General features: G+C 39.1%; 1 protein-coding gene across 2 annotated transcripts in view; it reads left to right on the top strand.

Moving 5' to 3' along the window:
• cntn1a (contactin 1a) overlaps positions 1-15,225 on the top strand; it is a 61,752-nt gene that overhangs the window by 22,489 nt on the left and 24,038 nt on the right. The window contains exons 1-3 of one of the 2 annotated variants that reach the window (XM_063479333.1): positions 3,999-4,289; positions 12,303-12,437; positions 13,893-13,931. In XM_063479333.1, coding sequence (XP_063335403.1) covers positions 12,383-12,437; positions 13,893-13,931 — 94 coding nt within the window. In that variant the 5' untranslated portion in view covers positions 3,999-4,289; positions 12,303-12,382. Of the gene's footprint in view, positions 1-3,998; positions 4,290-12,302; positions 12,438-13,892; positions 13,932-15,225 lie in introns of those variants that run through there. The other variant, XM_063479331.1, reaches the window with a different exon arrangement.

Below are 15,225 nucleotides of genomic sequence, written 5' to 3'. Positions count from 1 at the left end.
TTTTCAGTATCTGATATTATGACATCAACATGTTGCCTAGCAACCATCTCCCAGAGGGCTAAAATGACCAGTTTTTATTTTAGCATTTATGCACTCATAAAACCTTATAAAAACATTGTATCAGTGTAATTCAGTTCAGTTTATCCATCCATCACAGTTTAGTTCAATTGTATTTTTCCAGTTCAGTTTTGAATATGCCTTAACTTAAATGCTTTTTTATTATGCCATCACATTGCCAGGCAACCAGCTAACAACTGACTAAAATGACATTTATATAGCACAGCAGGACCTGAGCAATTTCCAAGCCTGATTTATGCATTTGTGTAAGGTGCATGCATGGGTAAGTGACAGTCATGTTAAGAGAAAAGTTATGCAATCCTCCTTTACTATATGGGTGCACATTCAACAGAACAAAAGCTTGCATATCACCTTTTAACCGTATACTTAACTAGGGTGCACAGTGTCTGGCTGATGAGTGTAATCGTACACCTATCTTTCAGAGAGTAGAGATGGATAAATCAGGGCAGTGATTTTTATGACAGCTGGATGTCGTCCTCCAGTGAGAAAATACTTCAATCTAGTGGATGTTATCAACATATAGTGGAACCCCAGCTTACGAAGACCCCATTTAACGAAAAATTCAAGTTACGAAGGCACTTAACGGCAATATTTCTGCCCGTGGTACGGCAAAACCCATATGGAAAAGAAATAGTAAAAACTTATATGATTTACTCATGAAAGTGGCCACTTTCTCATTACTTTCATATATTGTTTTAGTAAGTATCCAAAACATACAAGTTTCATTATATAATTTTTCAAGGGATCTTATATCTGTTTTCACTCTTGTATGCTTTTCATACAATTTTCACACAAGACAGATACAAACTTTATAAGATTTATATATATCTTTTCCATATGGGAATGCCTGCGTAACGAAATAGATAAAATAGAAAATTTAAAAAATTAAATTAAATTCCATAATGTTATGTGCATGTACATGTACACAAACGTATGTATGCATGCATACGTATGCTTTCTTCAACCTCCGCCACCTCCTCCAACACCAAGAACTTCGTCTTCAGCCAGCATCGTCTCACTCAAAAGGCGATGGAAAAAGGTGCTTGGACTTACGAAAATTTTGACTTACGAAAGACCCTCTGGAACAAATTAATTTCGTAAGTCGGGGTTCCACTGTATTATTTTAAGAGAGTAGAGTTGAGTGATTTAATGCTTTGCACAAATATCCAGTGTGCATGATCTGCTGATCATAAAGTGCAGATAACTACTAATTGCGGCAGATGATTTTTAATTTCACTGCTGATGATCACAAACTAGAATCAGTTTGATTTATTCAAAAGAAAGCCACCTTGCCAGCGGAGAAGTCTTCATGTGCATGAAGTGTGATATTGGATTTTACTGTTTAAGCTTTCTGTACACAAGAAAATCTGTTATTTGTTTTTTCAGGCTTCAGTCATTGTGTGTAAATTGTGTGTGTGGCTCTTAAAGCATTTTAATCTTTGTGTTTTAAACTGCCACAGCAGTCACTCCACAGTATGTTCTGCAATAGTAAAAAACAAATAATAGATCACAAAAAGGAAGATGATATTAGGAATGCAACATTACCCCCTACCTAATCTATTCGGGAGGGAATAATGTTGCACTATTAGTTGCCCAATTAGCTGCCAGGTTTTCTGAAAATAATGCACAGAAAACCATCCGATATCTGAGAAATATATCTACCTAAACAAATGTAGACACAAATACCTGTAAATGTGCATGCTAAATTTGTCCATTCTGGTCAGAGTAGTGTAGGCATAAACTGAATATACTGCATCTCTAATAACATGTACAGAAGGTGGGGAATGATCCTCTTTTATTCCCGTCACCGGCGGGGTTCTGCTGAGTCAGAAGTCTTGGGTAAATCTTTCTTTTGGCTGAAAGAAAAAGCAGAATCCAGCCAGACACAAGGCTTATGCTTTGCCACTGCATTCTGTGCTCTGCTCCACATGCTCTCCTTCTGAGAGATTTGCATTGGTTTTGATTAGTCAGGGAGCTCATGATTTAAGAACAGATGTAGAGTGCTTGCTAAAAGCAAGAAATTGTACTTTACACCTCTTTGCACAATTCTCCTGACTTTTTCAGGGACCGTCTGCTTCATCTTAATGGATGTCATTAGACTGGGTTTGGTCTCAAGCATCATCTGGAGCTCTCTTGAACCGCTCCATTTGCTATGATGACTTGAAGGATAAGTGCAGACATTTGTACCATCGATACCTGATTTCATTGGGTACATTCTACTGTAAGTGTATTTCCAACACTAAAATACATTTCTCCTGTTGCTTGCTCTCTCATTTTCCATAATAACCTATGTAAGTTTAATGACCCCCATATTTAGGGGGAGTTATAGCATATTGAAAGATTCGAGGCCTCTGTGTGATTTTAATGAAATTCAATAAGGTTAATCAGTCCATTACTCAGAGTTTTGTTGTCCCACTGCAAAGCTTTATTTTTTTCCTTTTAGCATTTTCTTACAATGTATCTAGTTGCTGTGGTGATACAGACTGAAAGCTTCCTCAGATGAATTTGTTATGTGAGCCTCGCAAGGCTAAACCTTTCTTAAACCTTCTGGTATCCCTTCGACCAAATCCCTGCTCTGCAACACTTGCTCAGCATCTTCCTGGTTACTGCAACCCAAAGGCAGTGTGTGAGTGTTTGTATAACACTGCTGCCTCCTGTCCCCTAAATAGAATAGATTGCACTTAAAAACCTTATACCCCCCCACAGGCTGAGTGAAAAACTCACAGCTGGGAAGAGCTGAATAATATATCATCCTTTTGCAGTTTGCTCATGAGTAGCTCCACTGAACAGGTTTGCAAAAGGCACATTACTTATTTTAGCTTTTCTTTCTTTCCCCTCCAGGATGCGGTAAAGTGGTCCCTAAACTTTTAAAGTTATTATTTTAGTTACAGGAGAAAAGTGCAGATATTTGTATGTACTAAGGATATAATAAAGCTGTTAGTGTTTACAGTAAGAGAAATGTATAGATCGATAGATGTATCGATGTATAGATATGTTCTGTTTATCCAGCAGTTATACATCCAGCTTTACCTTTCCATTGCAGTTATTTTTCACAAATATAAGATGATTTAAAATGATACACACATTCCACATTCCTAGTGTATAATCATGATGTCCTTTTTATATCTATTTCCAAAGTAAACACACATCAGATAACATCAGATAATGATTTTACTTATAATGTATATATATTGCATCTGGTTTGTAAAGATCAGTTTGAAAGATAAAGCACAGTGACAGGTTCAATCATTTATTCATAGTTTTACATTTTGGAGGTCAGATGACTCCCGGTTTACATTTGTGCGATGCATAATAACTTTACCAACTGGAAGAAGTAATAAGTAAGAAGTAATATTGTGGCCAGTGTAGGTAAAAGAAAGCTAAGAACACTTAATCCTTCTTTCCCAAGTGATTGCTTTCTTGTGTTTTCTTTTTAACGTGTGGAGATTAGTTCAAAGAATTCAAAGAATAGCCAAATTGTTGTTGCCATTCTGCTACATATATAAATATATATATTAGAAATCCTCTTTGGATTGGGAGAATTACATCAAGTTTACAGCAAACATGCAACAACACTCCTTCATGTCTTATCTTCACTGCGCTGGTCCCGCATTTCTGAGTGAAGCCTGTGTCTTATTGATTTCTTTTCTACCTTTACTTTCTCTCTGACAGTAAAGAGGGGGTGATTATGACAGTGCTGATGATATGTGTGGCTTCCTGCCAGGCTAATGATGGAGCAAAGTCGAGGAGTGAGGATGTGAATGTGGGGCGGGGTTAAAGTTTGGGGAGAGAGGGGGAAATTGTGTGTCAATTTGTATTTTTCTGTGTCTGTGTGTGGGTGTTTCAACACGTATGTGTGAGTGGGACCAGAGGGCTTAAGAGATTAAACCACAGCCAGGCCACAGTGAGAAGAGAAGACCCCTCTGTGAAGCGTTCTCACTGCGGGGAGGCTTCTTCTCATTGGCGTCCCATTTGCATGGCTCCCTGTCCTGCTCGGGGAATTGGCCTTTTCTTTTCTTATCGTCCCTCCCTCCTCCTTTGCACCTTGGAGAGAGAGTGCTTCCATCCAGCAGGATTGCTTGTTTCTGAGGCAGACAATAGAGCAGAGTATTTAGGACACTTGGCAGGCATGTTGGAGGGGATGGGGACATGGGCCGCTAAGTAGCTCATCTCGTCACATAGCCACTGGCATGATAGCACTCGGCAGCAAGGTAAGCACTGAGCAAAGTCACACACACACACACACACACACACACACACACACACACACACACACACACACACACACACACACACACACACACACACCATGCCCTAATTGTTTTTCTGTGTGTCTTTTACAACTCTTACGAGTGCTGATCGTTTTCCACTAATAGGTAACCCCCTGCTTGTCTTCGCTATAATGCAATTAAGCGGGGTATTTGTGGCTTATTTAATGATTATATTTAAACATTCCCTTTGTCTGGTTAATCTCTGGTCTAATGTTAGACCCACACATTCTAATAAGGGGATGAATGAGAACTTAAATTAATCTTCTTATTGTTCTATAACCATTTATTGTTTATAGCCAATGAAGAAAAGAAAAATCCTCTGAGACCTCTCTTTGTGCAATTTGAAGGCATTGATTGTTTTTCTTCATATACTTTAGGATACCGCTTCCTTATCAAGTGTAAGTAACACTCTGTGGCCAGGTAATTACAGTTATTTATTGCAGTATATTTCCATTAGTAAATGGGGACCGAGACATGTAGCTTGTAAAGAATGTCAGCACTCTCCTATAGAAACAGCTTAGCCAACATCTTTATTGGACAGATGTGGCATGAAGTAATTAAGTGGAGCACTCTTTTCTTGATGGAAAGCACGTCTCCTCTGACCTTTTGCCTTTCTTGACATAATTTATCATACATGATGTGGCACACTTTCCATACTTGGAAAGACACATCTGAAAGCTTTCTCCCCGTGCATTACCCTACTGTACCGAGGGACGAATCACACTCTGCCGTGGCTGTTGCATTGAAAGGTCATTGCTCTTCTGGATCACAGTTAATTACATTAACATAAAAATAATCTGCAAAGTTTTTTTGTTTTTGCAAACAGTGATGGTGACGTCTAAATGCCAGGCAGAAGATGTCAATCTTATTCATTCATTCATATTCTGTTATGTTATATGAAGGCGAATAATGAATATGACACCATACTTTTTTTGTAATAGTTTTCACTGTGTCTTCTTTCCCCCTGCTGGATGTCATCGTTCAAAAATAGAAGAAGGTCCGAAAAATCAAGTCACTGTGAGGTTGTGTGTTCATGGTTTCACCGTTCAGGAACAGCATTAGATGCTGGCTGCTAAGTACGAGTGGTCTATCAGTGACAGCTGCTTCATCAAAAATAAAAGTTGTTATTGTTCTAATGACTCGAGTCACTTTTTCCCTCCATTTTCTGGTTCTTGGTTCTGCATGAATTTACAGACGCTCCTTAATTTGAGGTTAATGCAGTTCATACAGCGGGCCAGCTCCAGTGTTCGTGGGTTCAAGACTGTAGTCATTGATATTCAGGTCAGCTGAGGTTCCTGAGCCTGTGTGGCCAAAGGGGGATTGGAGGAGGTAGTGGTGTTGGGGGACATTGTGTTGACTGCAGGGGTTAAGATAAATAGTTTACATTAGCATGACAGATTCTGTTGGGCGAGAGAGCGCGAAAGCGAGAGGACAGACAAGAGAGCCAGTCATAACCGTATCATCTGCAGCTGGATTACATTATTCTGAGGCTGATGATGGACATGCTAGAATAACATTATTTAGAGTGCTCGCTCTCTGTCTGTCTGTCTCTCACACACATACACTAAATTTAATGGAAACATGATTTCAAACTTGCAAAAAGAACACCCCTGCGGGCTGTACTGTTGTTCATAATTAGATGATGTTGAATCTGAATGCATCATTTTCTTTATCAGTGAATAATTAGACAAACAGTTAATGCACATTGTTAGCTTAATTGCTAAAAAGCAGGAACAAGATAAACATCGTGTCAGCTGCTGAAAAGAAGCTTTTAGATGTCCTTGCTCTTTACACTCCTACACTGCTGAAAGGAAGGAGTCTCTATTCTGGCTGTGGGAAAAATCAAGCTGTTACAATCTGAAAAATAAAGTTATTTTTTCCATCAAGTGCCGAACCATTTCCTGCTTAACAACAGGGGGTCCATGCTTCACAAAACACAGAGATAGCAGCTTTTTTTCGTCTTCTGCAGGTGTAGTTGTGTGTGCGCCTTGGGGCTTACTGTTTTATCTGCTGTATAATAGCCCTTGTCTGTGTGCTGTACTTAACTGAATCATTCTGTTGGGCACCTCAGAGACAAGAACATCTTTACCTGTAGCCAAGGTCCTATTTTCCACACAGATACAATATATGAAGTGCATCTTTCTGTGTCGGGGTTGACGAGACAAATGGGCTGTCTATGGCTTAGTTGAAAACTAAATCAATGATTTTGTCATAAATAATTCATTGGCTAGACTAATGCATCATCACTGGTCTGTGGTGAAATTGTACCGATTCAGCATAACAAATAAATGGATTACAGCTAGCGTGTGATTCTGCTCAAAATTTTATGATCTTACCAGGGATGAAAAGATGAAATGATGTTCTTGTCTTTCTTGCTTTCTCTTTCTTGTCTGAATTTTAATGGGAAAAACATTTATTTATTTATTTAGTTAAGTGGGCCAGCAGTAAAAGTAAATGTAATTTTGTATGTGTATGTATAAAACCTCTAATCCTAACCCCATAACTTCATTAAACTAAAATAGAAAAACACACATCTCCATGGGCTCTGGATGAATTGAGCTAAAGAGACTAAACAGCAGTGCCCCTTAAAGCAGACAAAGACACAGCTGCCTCTCAGAGATGATGTCAGACCCAATGTCACACTATGTCATCATAATTCCTCTCCTTTAATGACTTTATTCTGTGATGACATTTTACTCTATCTATCTATCTATCTATCTATCTATCTATCTATCTATCTATCTATCTATCTATCTATCTATCTATCTATCTATCTATCTATCTATCTATCTGATATTTTTAAACCCCTAATATAAAGCAGATATGGGGAAAACAGTTATGAGCATTCTCTCTAAGATTACATGACATGATTAAAAACAAAAGTTGTTGAAGTTTTGTTGTTGTTAAATACTAAACCACTCAACGTTTGTGCTTGGCATCGAGGTACATTATTGCCTGACATTGCCATTTGCACCAACACTGGCACACACAGTTCAAATGCAGTTCCCAAGCAATTAAAAGGAAATAACTAAAAGGAAAACTGACTTAACTCTCTCTCTTTTTTTTTTTTTTATCTTATTTTGAATAAATAAGAAGCTGACTGACAGGAAATTTTATTACCCTCACAGCAAGAAGGCCCTGGGTTCAAATCCACCATTTGGCCTTTTCTGTGTGGAGTTTGCTGGTTCGACAAGTGTCTGCGTGACTTCTCATTTTGTGTGGCAACTGAAGAGAGTTACGTAAATATTGTCATCTTACGTTTGGCAATGAAGCAACTAATCATGTTTTAAATGTATTACACTGATTTACAGCACATCACGATCATTAGGTAGTGAAATAAAACTATAGTTGTCCTCATTCTATAAGAAACACCCATAAAGACAGATGATTAAGAAACTTCTGCTGGTGTCTTGGTACCCAAAACCACAGAATATATTTGGAAGTTCAGGGCATGGACTCCTACATACCTCCTACTACAAACCTGCTTTCTGGGTTCACACGGATGACCAAAAAACTGAACAGACAGCAGTGGTGTCTCACATTGAAGGACATGCACTAATAAATTTAATTATCTTCTATTTAGCTGTTTTTTTAATTATATCCTCAATCCATCACTTATTTGTCGGGTTGTCTTTACTGGATTTAGGACATGTTTTTTCTTGTGAAATAAGGCATGACTGGGATGCTGCAGGAGATGATGCTGTGTCTAAGCAGTGCTCATTTTCCCCTCTCAAACTGATTAAGACCAATCCAGAGTTAACCTCGTCTTAGCTTCCTCTTGTAGGATTACTGCAAATCTGTTGTTAATGACTGATTGTGGTGGTGATTATGATTGTATGTGTAAGGAGTGGTGGGGGGTTGGGGCGGTATTCTGGGGTGGGGGGTGGTGGATGGTATTTGAGCTTGTTTTTGAAGTCTACCACACGGTTACTTTGTGCTCTTTCCTGTCCATTTCTCCTCCCTACTTCACTGTGGCCGCCTGAGTATTAAAAAAAGGAGGAAAAAAAAAGTTACTCAATTATGCAACTCACATCAGGCTAAACACAGAAAAGGAGGGGTTTCACTGACTTCCATTTCAGTAGCACCCTTAGGGAATTGTGGGGTTGTGATAAAAAGAGCAAATGACAGTATTGGCCATTGGAGTGGAGCAAAAAAATCCCAGAATCTGCCCTTAAGAAGACTGTAACTTGACAAAATTCGATTTTGGTGGAATGAGGTTGGGAATCCTAAGAGGAGCAAGGAGAGAGAATGTGATTGAAATTCATAAAGCAAAGCAACACTGGTTGCAGCAGTAACAGTTAGCAGCTCTGGCCACGTCCAAAGTATGATTTATGGGGAAGACGTCCGGGGTCCTGTGATTTACAATGATGACTGGAGCGCTCATCAAGTGCATTCAGGCTGCTGAAATAAGATAAAAGAGAAGGAGGCCCGAATATTGTTTTTCAGAGTCTGCTGCTTTGTCGTGTTGAAACAGTCTTATGTGTTTTTACAGTTTTTCACTCAAGTAACAGTTCTTAATGAGGTAGATGGGATTTGTTCTTTCGCTTTGTACTTGAATGCTATAAGAAGGCTTTTCGTAGTATCCCCTAATCTCTTAAGTGCATCTATTATGATTGATGAGTTACAGCTATCTACAGTAGCAGTATAGCTGCAAAGTGGAGAGAGGAGAGGGTGAGTTCTAGTAAACGGCGGGTTTTCGGCCTTTCCCTGACATTAAGAGATGAATGTCTTCAATAGATGAGCAGAGCACCCCAGGTCTTCGTTCCACAACAGCAGTGTTGTTCCAGATTAAAATGAGTGTTTGCGTAGTTTGATTGTCGGTCACAAAAGACCCCCCGCAGCACAGAAACTGGTGCTTTTGAAAAGTGTTGCTAGGATACAATCCAGCGTAAAGATGAAATCCCTTTTCTGCGGCTTTCGAGGAGCTGTGAAGCTCGGACATCATGTCCCAGCATACCGTGCACATGGTATGGTTTACAGTGCGTCTGCCTGTTTATGGCGCGGTTCATTTTTGTGTGCGTCTCCGCCATGCGTCGGCGTATTAAAACGTTTAGTCATACAGTAAGTCCAGCTTTGTTTGTGTCATGCAAAGCTGCCATATTACATGCACTCTCTTCTGTCATAATCCGTTTTTCTGTAATAAGACTCCATTTGTCTGGTGAGTGCTGATATCTCAATCCTACTGTCACACCTCTGAGTCTCTGCCAGCTGACACCTCAGGCTGTTCACAAAGAATCAATAGTGTCTGCCTCATGTTCAATTATACTCTAATCAACACTCACCAAACCAGAATGACCTCAGACAGGTCTGCTGGTATTGAGCTGATGCTCAGTGCTGTAACACCAGAAAATTAATATATGAGTGTAGACGAGGCCTCCAGGTTTGGGTTGATTGACAGACAAAACTGTGGAGTAAATTGGAGAATTTTCTCTGTGTTATTACTCTGCCGGCTCTCAAAATGTCAAAAGATGTAAAAAATGTTTTTTTCTTTGCCTGTGGGTTCGTTTTGTGGGCAGTACAATTTAAATTTCTTCTAAACACATGAACCATTTCCAGTGTGACCTGATTCTACACCCTTAAGTAAATAAAGATACTGAATTAACAATTTCACGTCAAATATTTTCCACCTTTATGTGATCTCTCCTCCGCTTCTTATCTCTCTCAAAGCTCTCTTTGTGTTCCCTCACACACACACAAACACACAGCTGTTGCTTTTCATATTGTGTTACTGGGAATGAGGCTGAGAGCTGGTGGCGTGGCGTTAAGATTTTAGGGGTAGTGAGTGAGAGATGAGATGCCTTCTCAGCTTAAACAGCGCTCAGGGTTTCTTCAGGAAATTGTCCAAATGCCAATCATCAGGTGTCAACCTTTCAAGGATCCGATGCCTTGGAGGCTGACAGGAATCAGAGACGTGGTGAAGATGAATTTTTACTGTCATGGTCCACGTAGTGGCGACACTGTAATGCTGTGATATGAAGACTATGCTTTGAATAATAAAAATGAAAAATAATAATAAAAACACACACAGACCCAGAGGATAGAGGGAGAGAGAGCAAAGAGAGTGATAGAGAGAAAAGGATGAGTCAAACCAGGAGGATCAGGAAACCATGACAGATACTTCTAGAGTATGATGTTTTTATGATTGATTGTGTTTATTATCCCCCTGTTACCTTACCCTGTGTTCTCAGGAGTGAAGAAACAGGTTGGGAGTGATAGTGGAAAGGAAGAGAGGGAAAAAGTGTGGTGTAAAGGAAAAGTATAAGGGAAAAAATAGGTAAAAAGAAAAGGATAGAAAGAAGGAAAGAGACAGAGGAATGAAAACCCCAGAAATCCATTATGAGCAAGCACTAGGTGATGGGCAATGGTGAGGAGGAAAGAAACCTCCATCAGTACCAGGCCATCTACCGCAACCGGTTGGGGGTTGAGGGGGAGAGAGAGAAAAAGGTGAAGAAGGGAGGGAGAGGGTAGTGGGGGTAGGAGAGAAAGGCAGAGAGGGTAATGGAGGGAGAGGGGAGAGGTGAAAAAAGGAGATGGGGAAAAAGGTGGAGGAAGAGGAGGCAGCTTTTGTTCACGATTATGTGATGAAGCAGCAGAGGTCTTCTTCTGGAAAAACCTGAAGCACTTTTTTCTTCTTTTTCAGAAACTGTTCCTGGAGCTGTCGGGGTTTTTTTTTTTTTTTTTACTTAAACGATTGTTTCTGTGTTCAGCTCCTTGAATTTCTTGAACTTTTTTTTTTAATTTTCTTTGCCTCATGCTTGTGTGTCTTCTTCTGTTATACTGTGCTGTGTTGTAACTCCTGATTTCTCTTCTACATTTTTTGAATCGTTCCTGTACTTTAAGCTAGAGTACTTGGAGCTGTTGTGTTTTTTCCCCACGATTTCTTGGATCCTACACTGCATCTCTGCATATTTTCCCAGTTCCTCCTTTTCTTCCTTCCTTTTATTTTCCTCAGCTCCATGGTTTTTTCCTTGACTTTTTGTTCTCCAAGTCTTGGAGAATAAGTTGGATCTCCCTCTGCATTTCTTCCTGTTGCTCTTTCTCTTTAAGCATTTTGGGATTCCTTGCCAGCGTGTCATCAAACATTACTTGCAGCGCTTGATGCTTTTTATCCACGTCTTGGAGCTTGCTCTGCATTTCTGTGTGCATTGCCTCCTGTTGCTGCTTTGCTTAAAGCATTCCTGCATTTCTGTGCGGTGCTTCGTCAAGTATTATTTGCAAGCCTTCATTATTTTCTCCGTGTCTTGAATCTTGAACTGCAGCTCTTTGTGCATTTCTTCAATGTTGTAGAGCTTGTAGTGGAGTTGTCTGTTTTTAATAATCTCCTGTTTCTTGTCTTTAAACACTTTTACGTTTCTTTCCAGTGCCTGTTGAAATGAAAAGGCTTTCCAACTGTATAACATTGATTGCCATTTTTTCCCCCTTTTGTTCTGTGTCATTTATCCTCCCCTGTCACCTCCTATGTTATGTTTTAGTGTTTTTTATTCAGATCTTCAGGTGTTTTCTCATATGAATCTATTTTCTTAGTTTATTTTTGTTTATTCACTTATGGTTTTAAACTTTTGTGCTCTTGCATTTTGAGCCTTTTAGCTCTTATTGTGTTTGAGTTGTAGATACTCCGTGATTTGTGATAGTTTTCCCACTGATTTTTTATACTGTATGGTTACTTCTGTGTTCATTTGTCATCCTCTCAGTTAGTTCCTTATTTACTTTGGTAGTTGACTCTCTTCTTGGCCTTGTTCTTAGTTATACTTGTTTTCCTGTCTCATTATCTTGACCGTCTTTAGCAGATTACGTTTTGTTAGTCATTATTTTGCCATAGTAATTAATACTGAAAAACTCAGGGCCAGGGGTTGTTTTTATAATCTATCTGTGAACTTTGTACTGGCTACAAAATTGATGTTTCTAACTGTCAAATTTTCTGCTTTTTTTCCTTTTCTTCTTTATCTCTTTTAGGAAAAACAAGCAGTCCTGCTAATGTTCCATCAGCTGAGCTTCTGGCTCTAACCCCACCAGGTGGTCCTCAATTCAACATCATGTTGCACCTCACCCTGCTGCTCCATCTCCTGGTCCTTTCATGCACCCGTTCGGGTATGTAGCACATTAAACTCAAAGGAAATAGTTAGACAAACAACCTCTGAGGTATCATATTATGGCTGTTTTGATGAAAACATATGGACAAGTCATTGTTTTTTTTTATTGAATTAATTTGAATGACAGAAATCAGACTTGACACTGGTGATATGCTGCATTTAGCTGAGCAGTTGCTCCCTGACAAGTTTCTTTCCAAACAGTAAAGCAACGTTCAAAAGGACTTTGTTCATTTAGTTTTTCATTTACTCGCGTGCCCTTCACCTTTTGAGTATTGCTGCATAAAAACCTGGTTGTCGGGGATTCATTTGGCAGTAGCAGTTTGTCAGTAAATAGTGTCTCATGCACACTTTGACAAGCGGTTCCAGCTACAAAGCGTAAAGGATAAAAATCATACAGGTGGCTGGCAGCACGCATAGTAGCACACTTGTCGAAACTGGATTGTCAGTGTGTCCATGAATGAAGAGCAAGAATGACAAAGTGTGAACGAGCTGCTAAATGCCAGCTCCAAAGGACATTATGAAAACTAATGATGCTGGCAGTCATGTGTGCTTCAAGAAAAAATGTATAAAAATGTAATTTTAATCAATCCAGTTAAGGTGGATTTTATTGTAATGCAGCAGAGAAATCTTAACAGGTTTAAGTAGTTACAGCGTAGCAATAAATTCAAAGGATGGCAAAAAGATGACAAAAAAAAGATACATAGGCTATATCTGATAGGCCAAAGCTGGCAGTCGTGTGCCTCTGAGGGCAGCATGTGGCTGTGCAATCTGCTGTGTTGGAAAGAAAGCAAAGTAGACAGAAAACAGCAGGCCTGAAAATGACCTGTCTAAAAAGGAAACAACCTTCTCTTTGTCTCTGTGTCCCTATACCACAGGCAGTTCTTGCTTGTTTCAAATTTGATTTCACATGAGCTAAAGAATCAGAGCATGTATTATCTTGTCTTTTGGTTTTTGTTATAACGCCATCAGCTGTATTTTGTACCAGCTGCATGCATAGTACATGTATAACTAAAGTTCAAATCCAGGTATAGTATGGCTGCTTCATCTAAGCAGACAACAGCCAAACAGCAGTCTCTGGTCTTTATTGTGGGTAGAGAACATTGGCTTGACATTTTAGTTTAGCCCCAACAAAGATTAATGTGACATTACTGCCATGACAGTTGGGCAAAAGTCAAGTACACACTAGCCTACAGCAGAAGTATAGGCAGTGAGTGTGTGCGTGTCTGTGATTCTGTGGTTCAGTTGGCCCATGATAAGACTTACACTGCCACAAAAAGTATAAATGAAGTCTAAGTACAGAACTGTGTTGAACACTTAAGATAAATGTTTTAGTATCTGGTTGGTAGGACTGCTTTCTTCCATTCTGTTTTAATATTATGAAAAATGTATTTCATATTTACAGAGCTGAGATTGTACGCTGGCTTGACTTGACATTCTTTGTTAAATGTTCCAGGTGCATCTGTCATTGGGGAGGTACCTGACTTTTATGGAGGTAAGTGTAATTATATGTCAAATATAATTACCAGCCTATATTGCGCTGGGATTCCCTTTAACAAAAACATTCATAAATGTCAGAGATGAAATTTTGAGGCTGCCCTTGAGGTCACAGAAAAGGCCACAAGCTTATGTGTCATGTGTTATGTTTTCTGAATATCTTTTGACACTTGGCCAAAGACATATTTCTTTTGCCAATGTGCCTTTGAATCTTTTTGAGCATTCTAGTAAATGGAGATGGGTTATCGAAAGCAGGAATGTACCAAAATTCAAAGGCTTGTTTCCATTTGATTTATATTTTCTAAACCAGTGACTGTCTGCTCTGGCAGGTCGATGGAGTTGTGGCCTTCTTGTCAGCCTCTGTTTATAGTCAAGGCTATGTCACTAGACTTTTTGAGAAGGGTTTTGATTTCTTTTTGCATTAAAAGAAAATAGTTCTAACTCTTTACTGGCATTTGCCAAGTTTTCTATTTGCTGTTCCTTCCTACAGAAATAAAAACACTTTGGTGCTTTAATGTGTTTATTTCTGCAAGACGTCAGGATGACATTGCCGACCTCTGCTTCACCAAATTTTACACAGCTGCAGATGCAGCTGACATAGTTCACGAGGACACACTATTTTAAAAAAGTCTTCTGGTGAGCAGACACTTTTCACATAAAATATAACTGCCTTTAAGGGTTCAGCATAAAAACAATACAGTGTAACTATTATAAAGCATAGCTTTATTTATAATATAAATAAAACTTCTTTTTATTGTTCTCCTTAATTACAGTAAACAGTTCTCAAGCTTTTGTGTTATGTTGATCAACTCATTATTGCAGATACTCTTAAAAGCCAAGAGAAGAAGTAAGTGTGCTACAAATGGGCTTTCACTGTTTTTTGTCCAACCCCTGCCAAGTGAAGTGGTCAAACTACCAGAGAATTTCGCTTTCAGGATTCCCATTCAAGCAGTGACAGATGGCTCCCTTTCTCGTGGTCCACAGTGGGATAGGGTTAATGAAAAAACCCAGACATAATGTTTTTTCCACTGTTTCTATTTCTGCATTTCTTCTTCTCTCAGATGTACATTAATTCTAATAGAGATGGTTTGGATCCAAGATGTTATGCATATGAATCTAGGCTGGTATTTAGAGCTAGAAACTGTATTTGAGCTGTCAGGCTTCACCATGGTGCTATTTGGGTGTGATAGATGAGACAAAGAAGGGAAATAATGTGCATTTCATCTATATATACGTAGACACACACATACACACACACACACTGTAAATGTAAAAAAAAAAGTCATATTTAC

This window comes from Pelmatolapia mariae, linkage group LG7, assembly GCF_036321145.2.
Source record: "Pelmatolapia mariae isolate MD_Pm_ZW linkage group LG7, Pm_UMD_F_2, whole genome shotgun sequence".
Classification (NCBI taxonomy): domain Eukaryota; kingdom Metazoa; phylum Chordata; class Actinopteri; order Cichliformes; family Cichlidae; genus Pelmatolapia; species Pelmatolapia mariae.
Note: the sequence above shows the minus strand (reverse complement) of the source record. Positions and strands in the feature narration are given on the sequence as shown.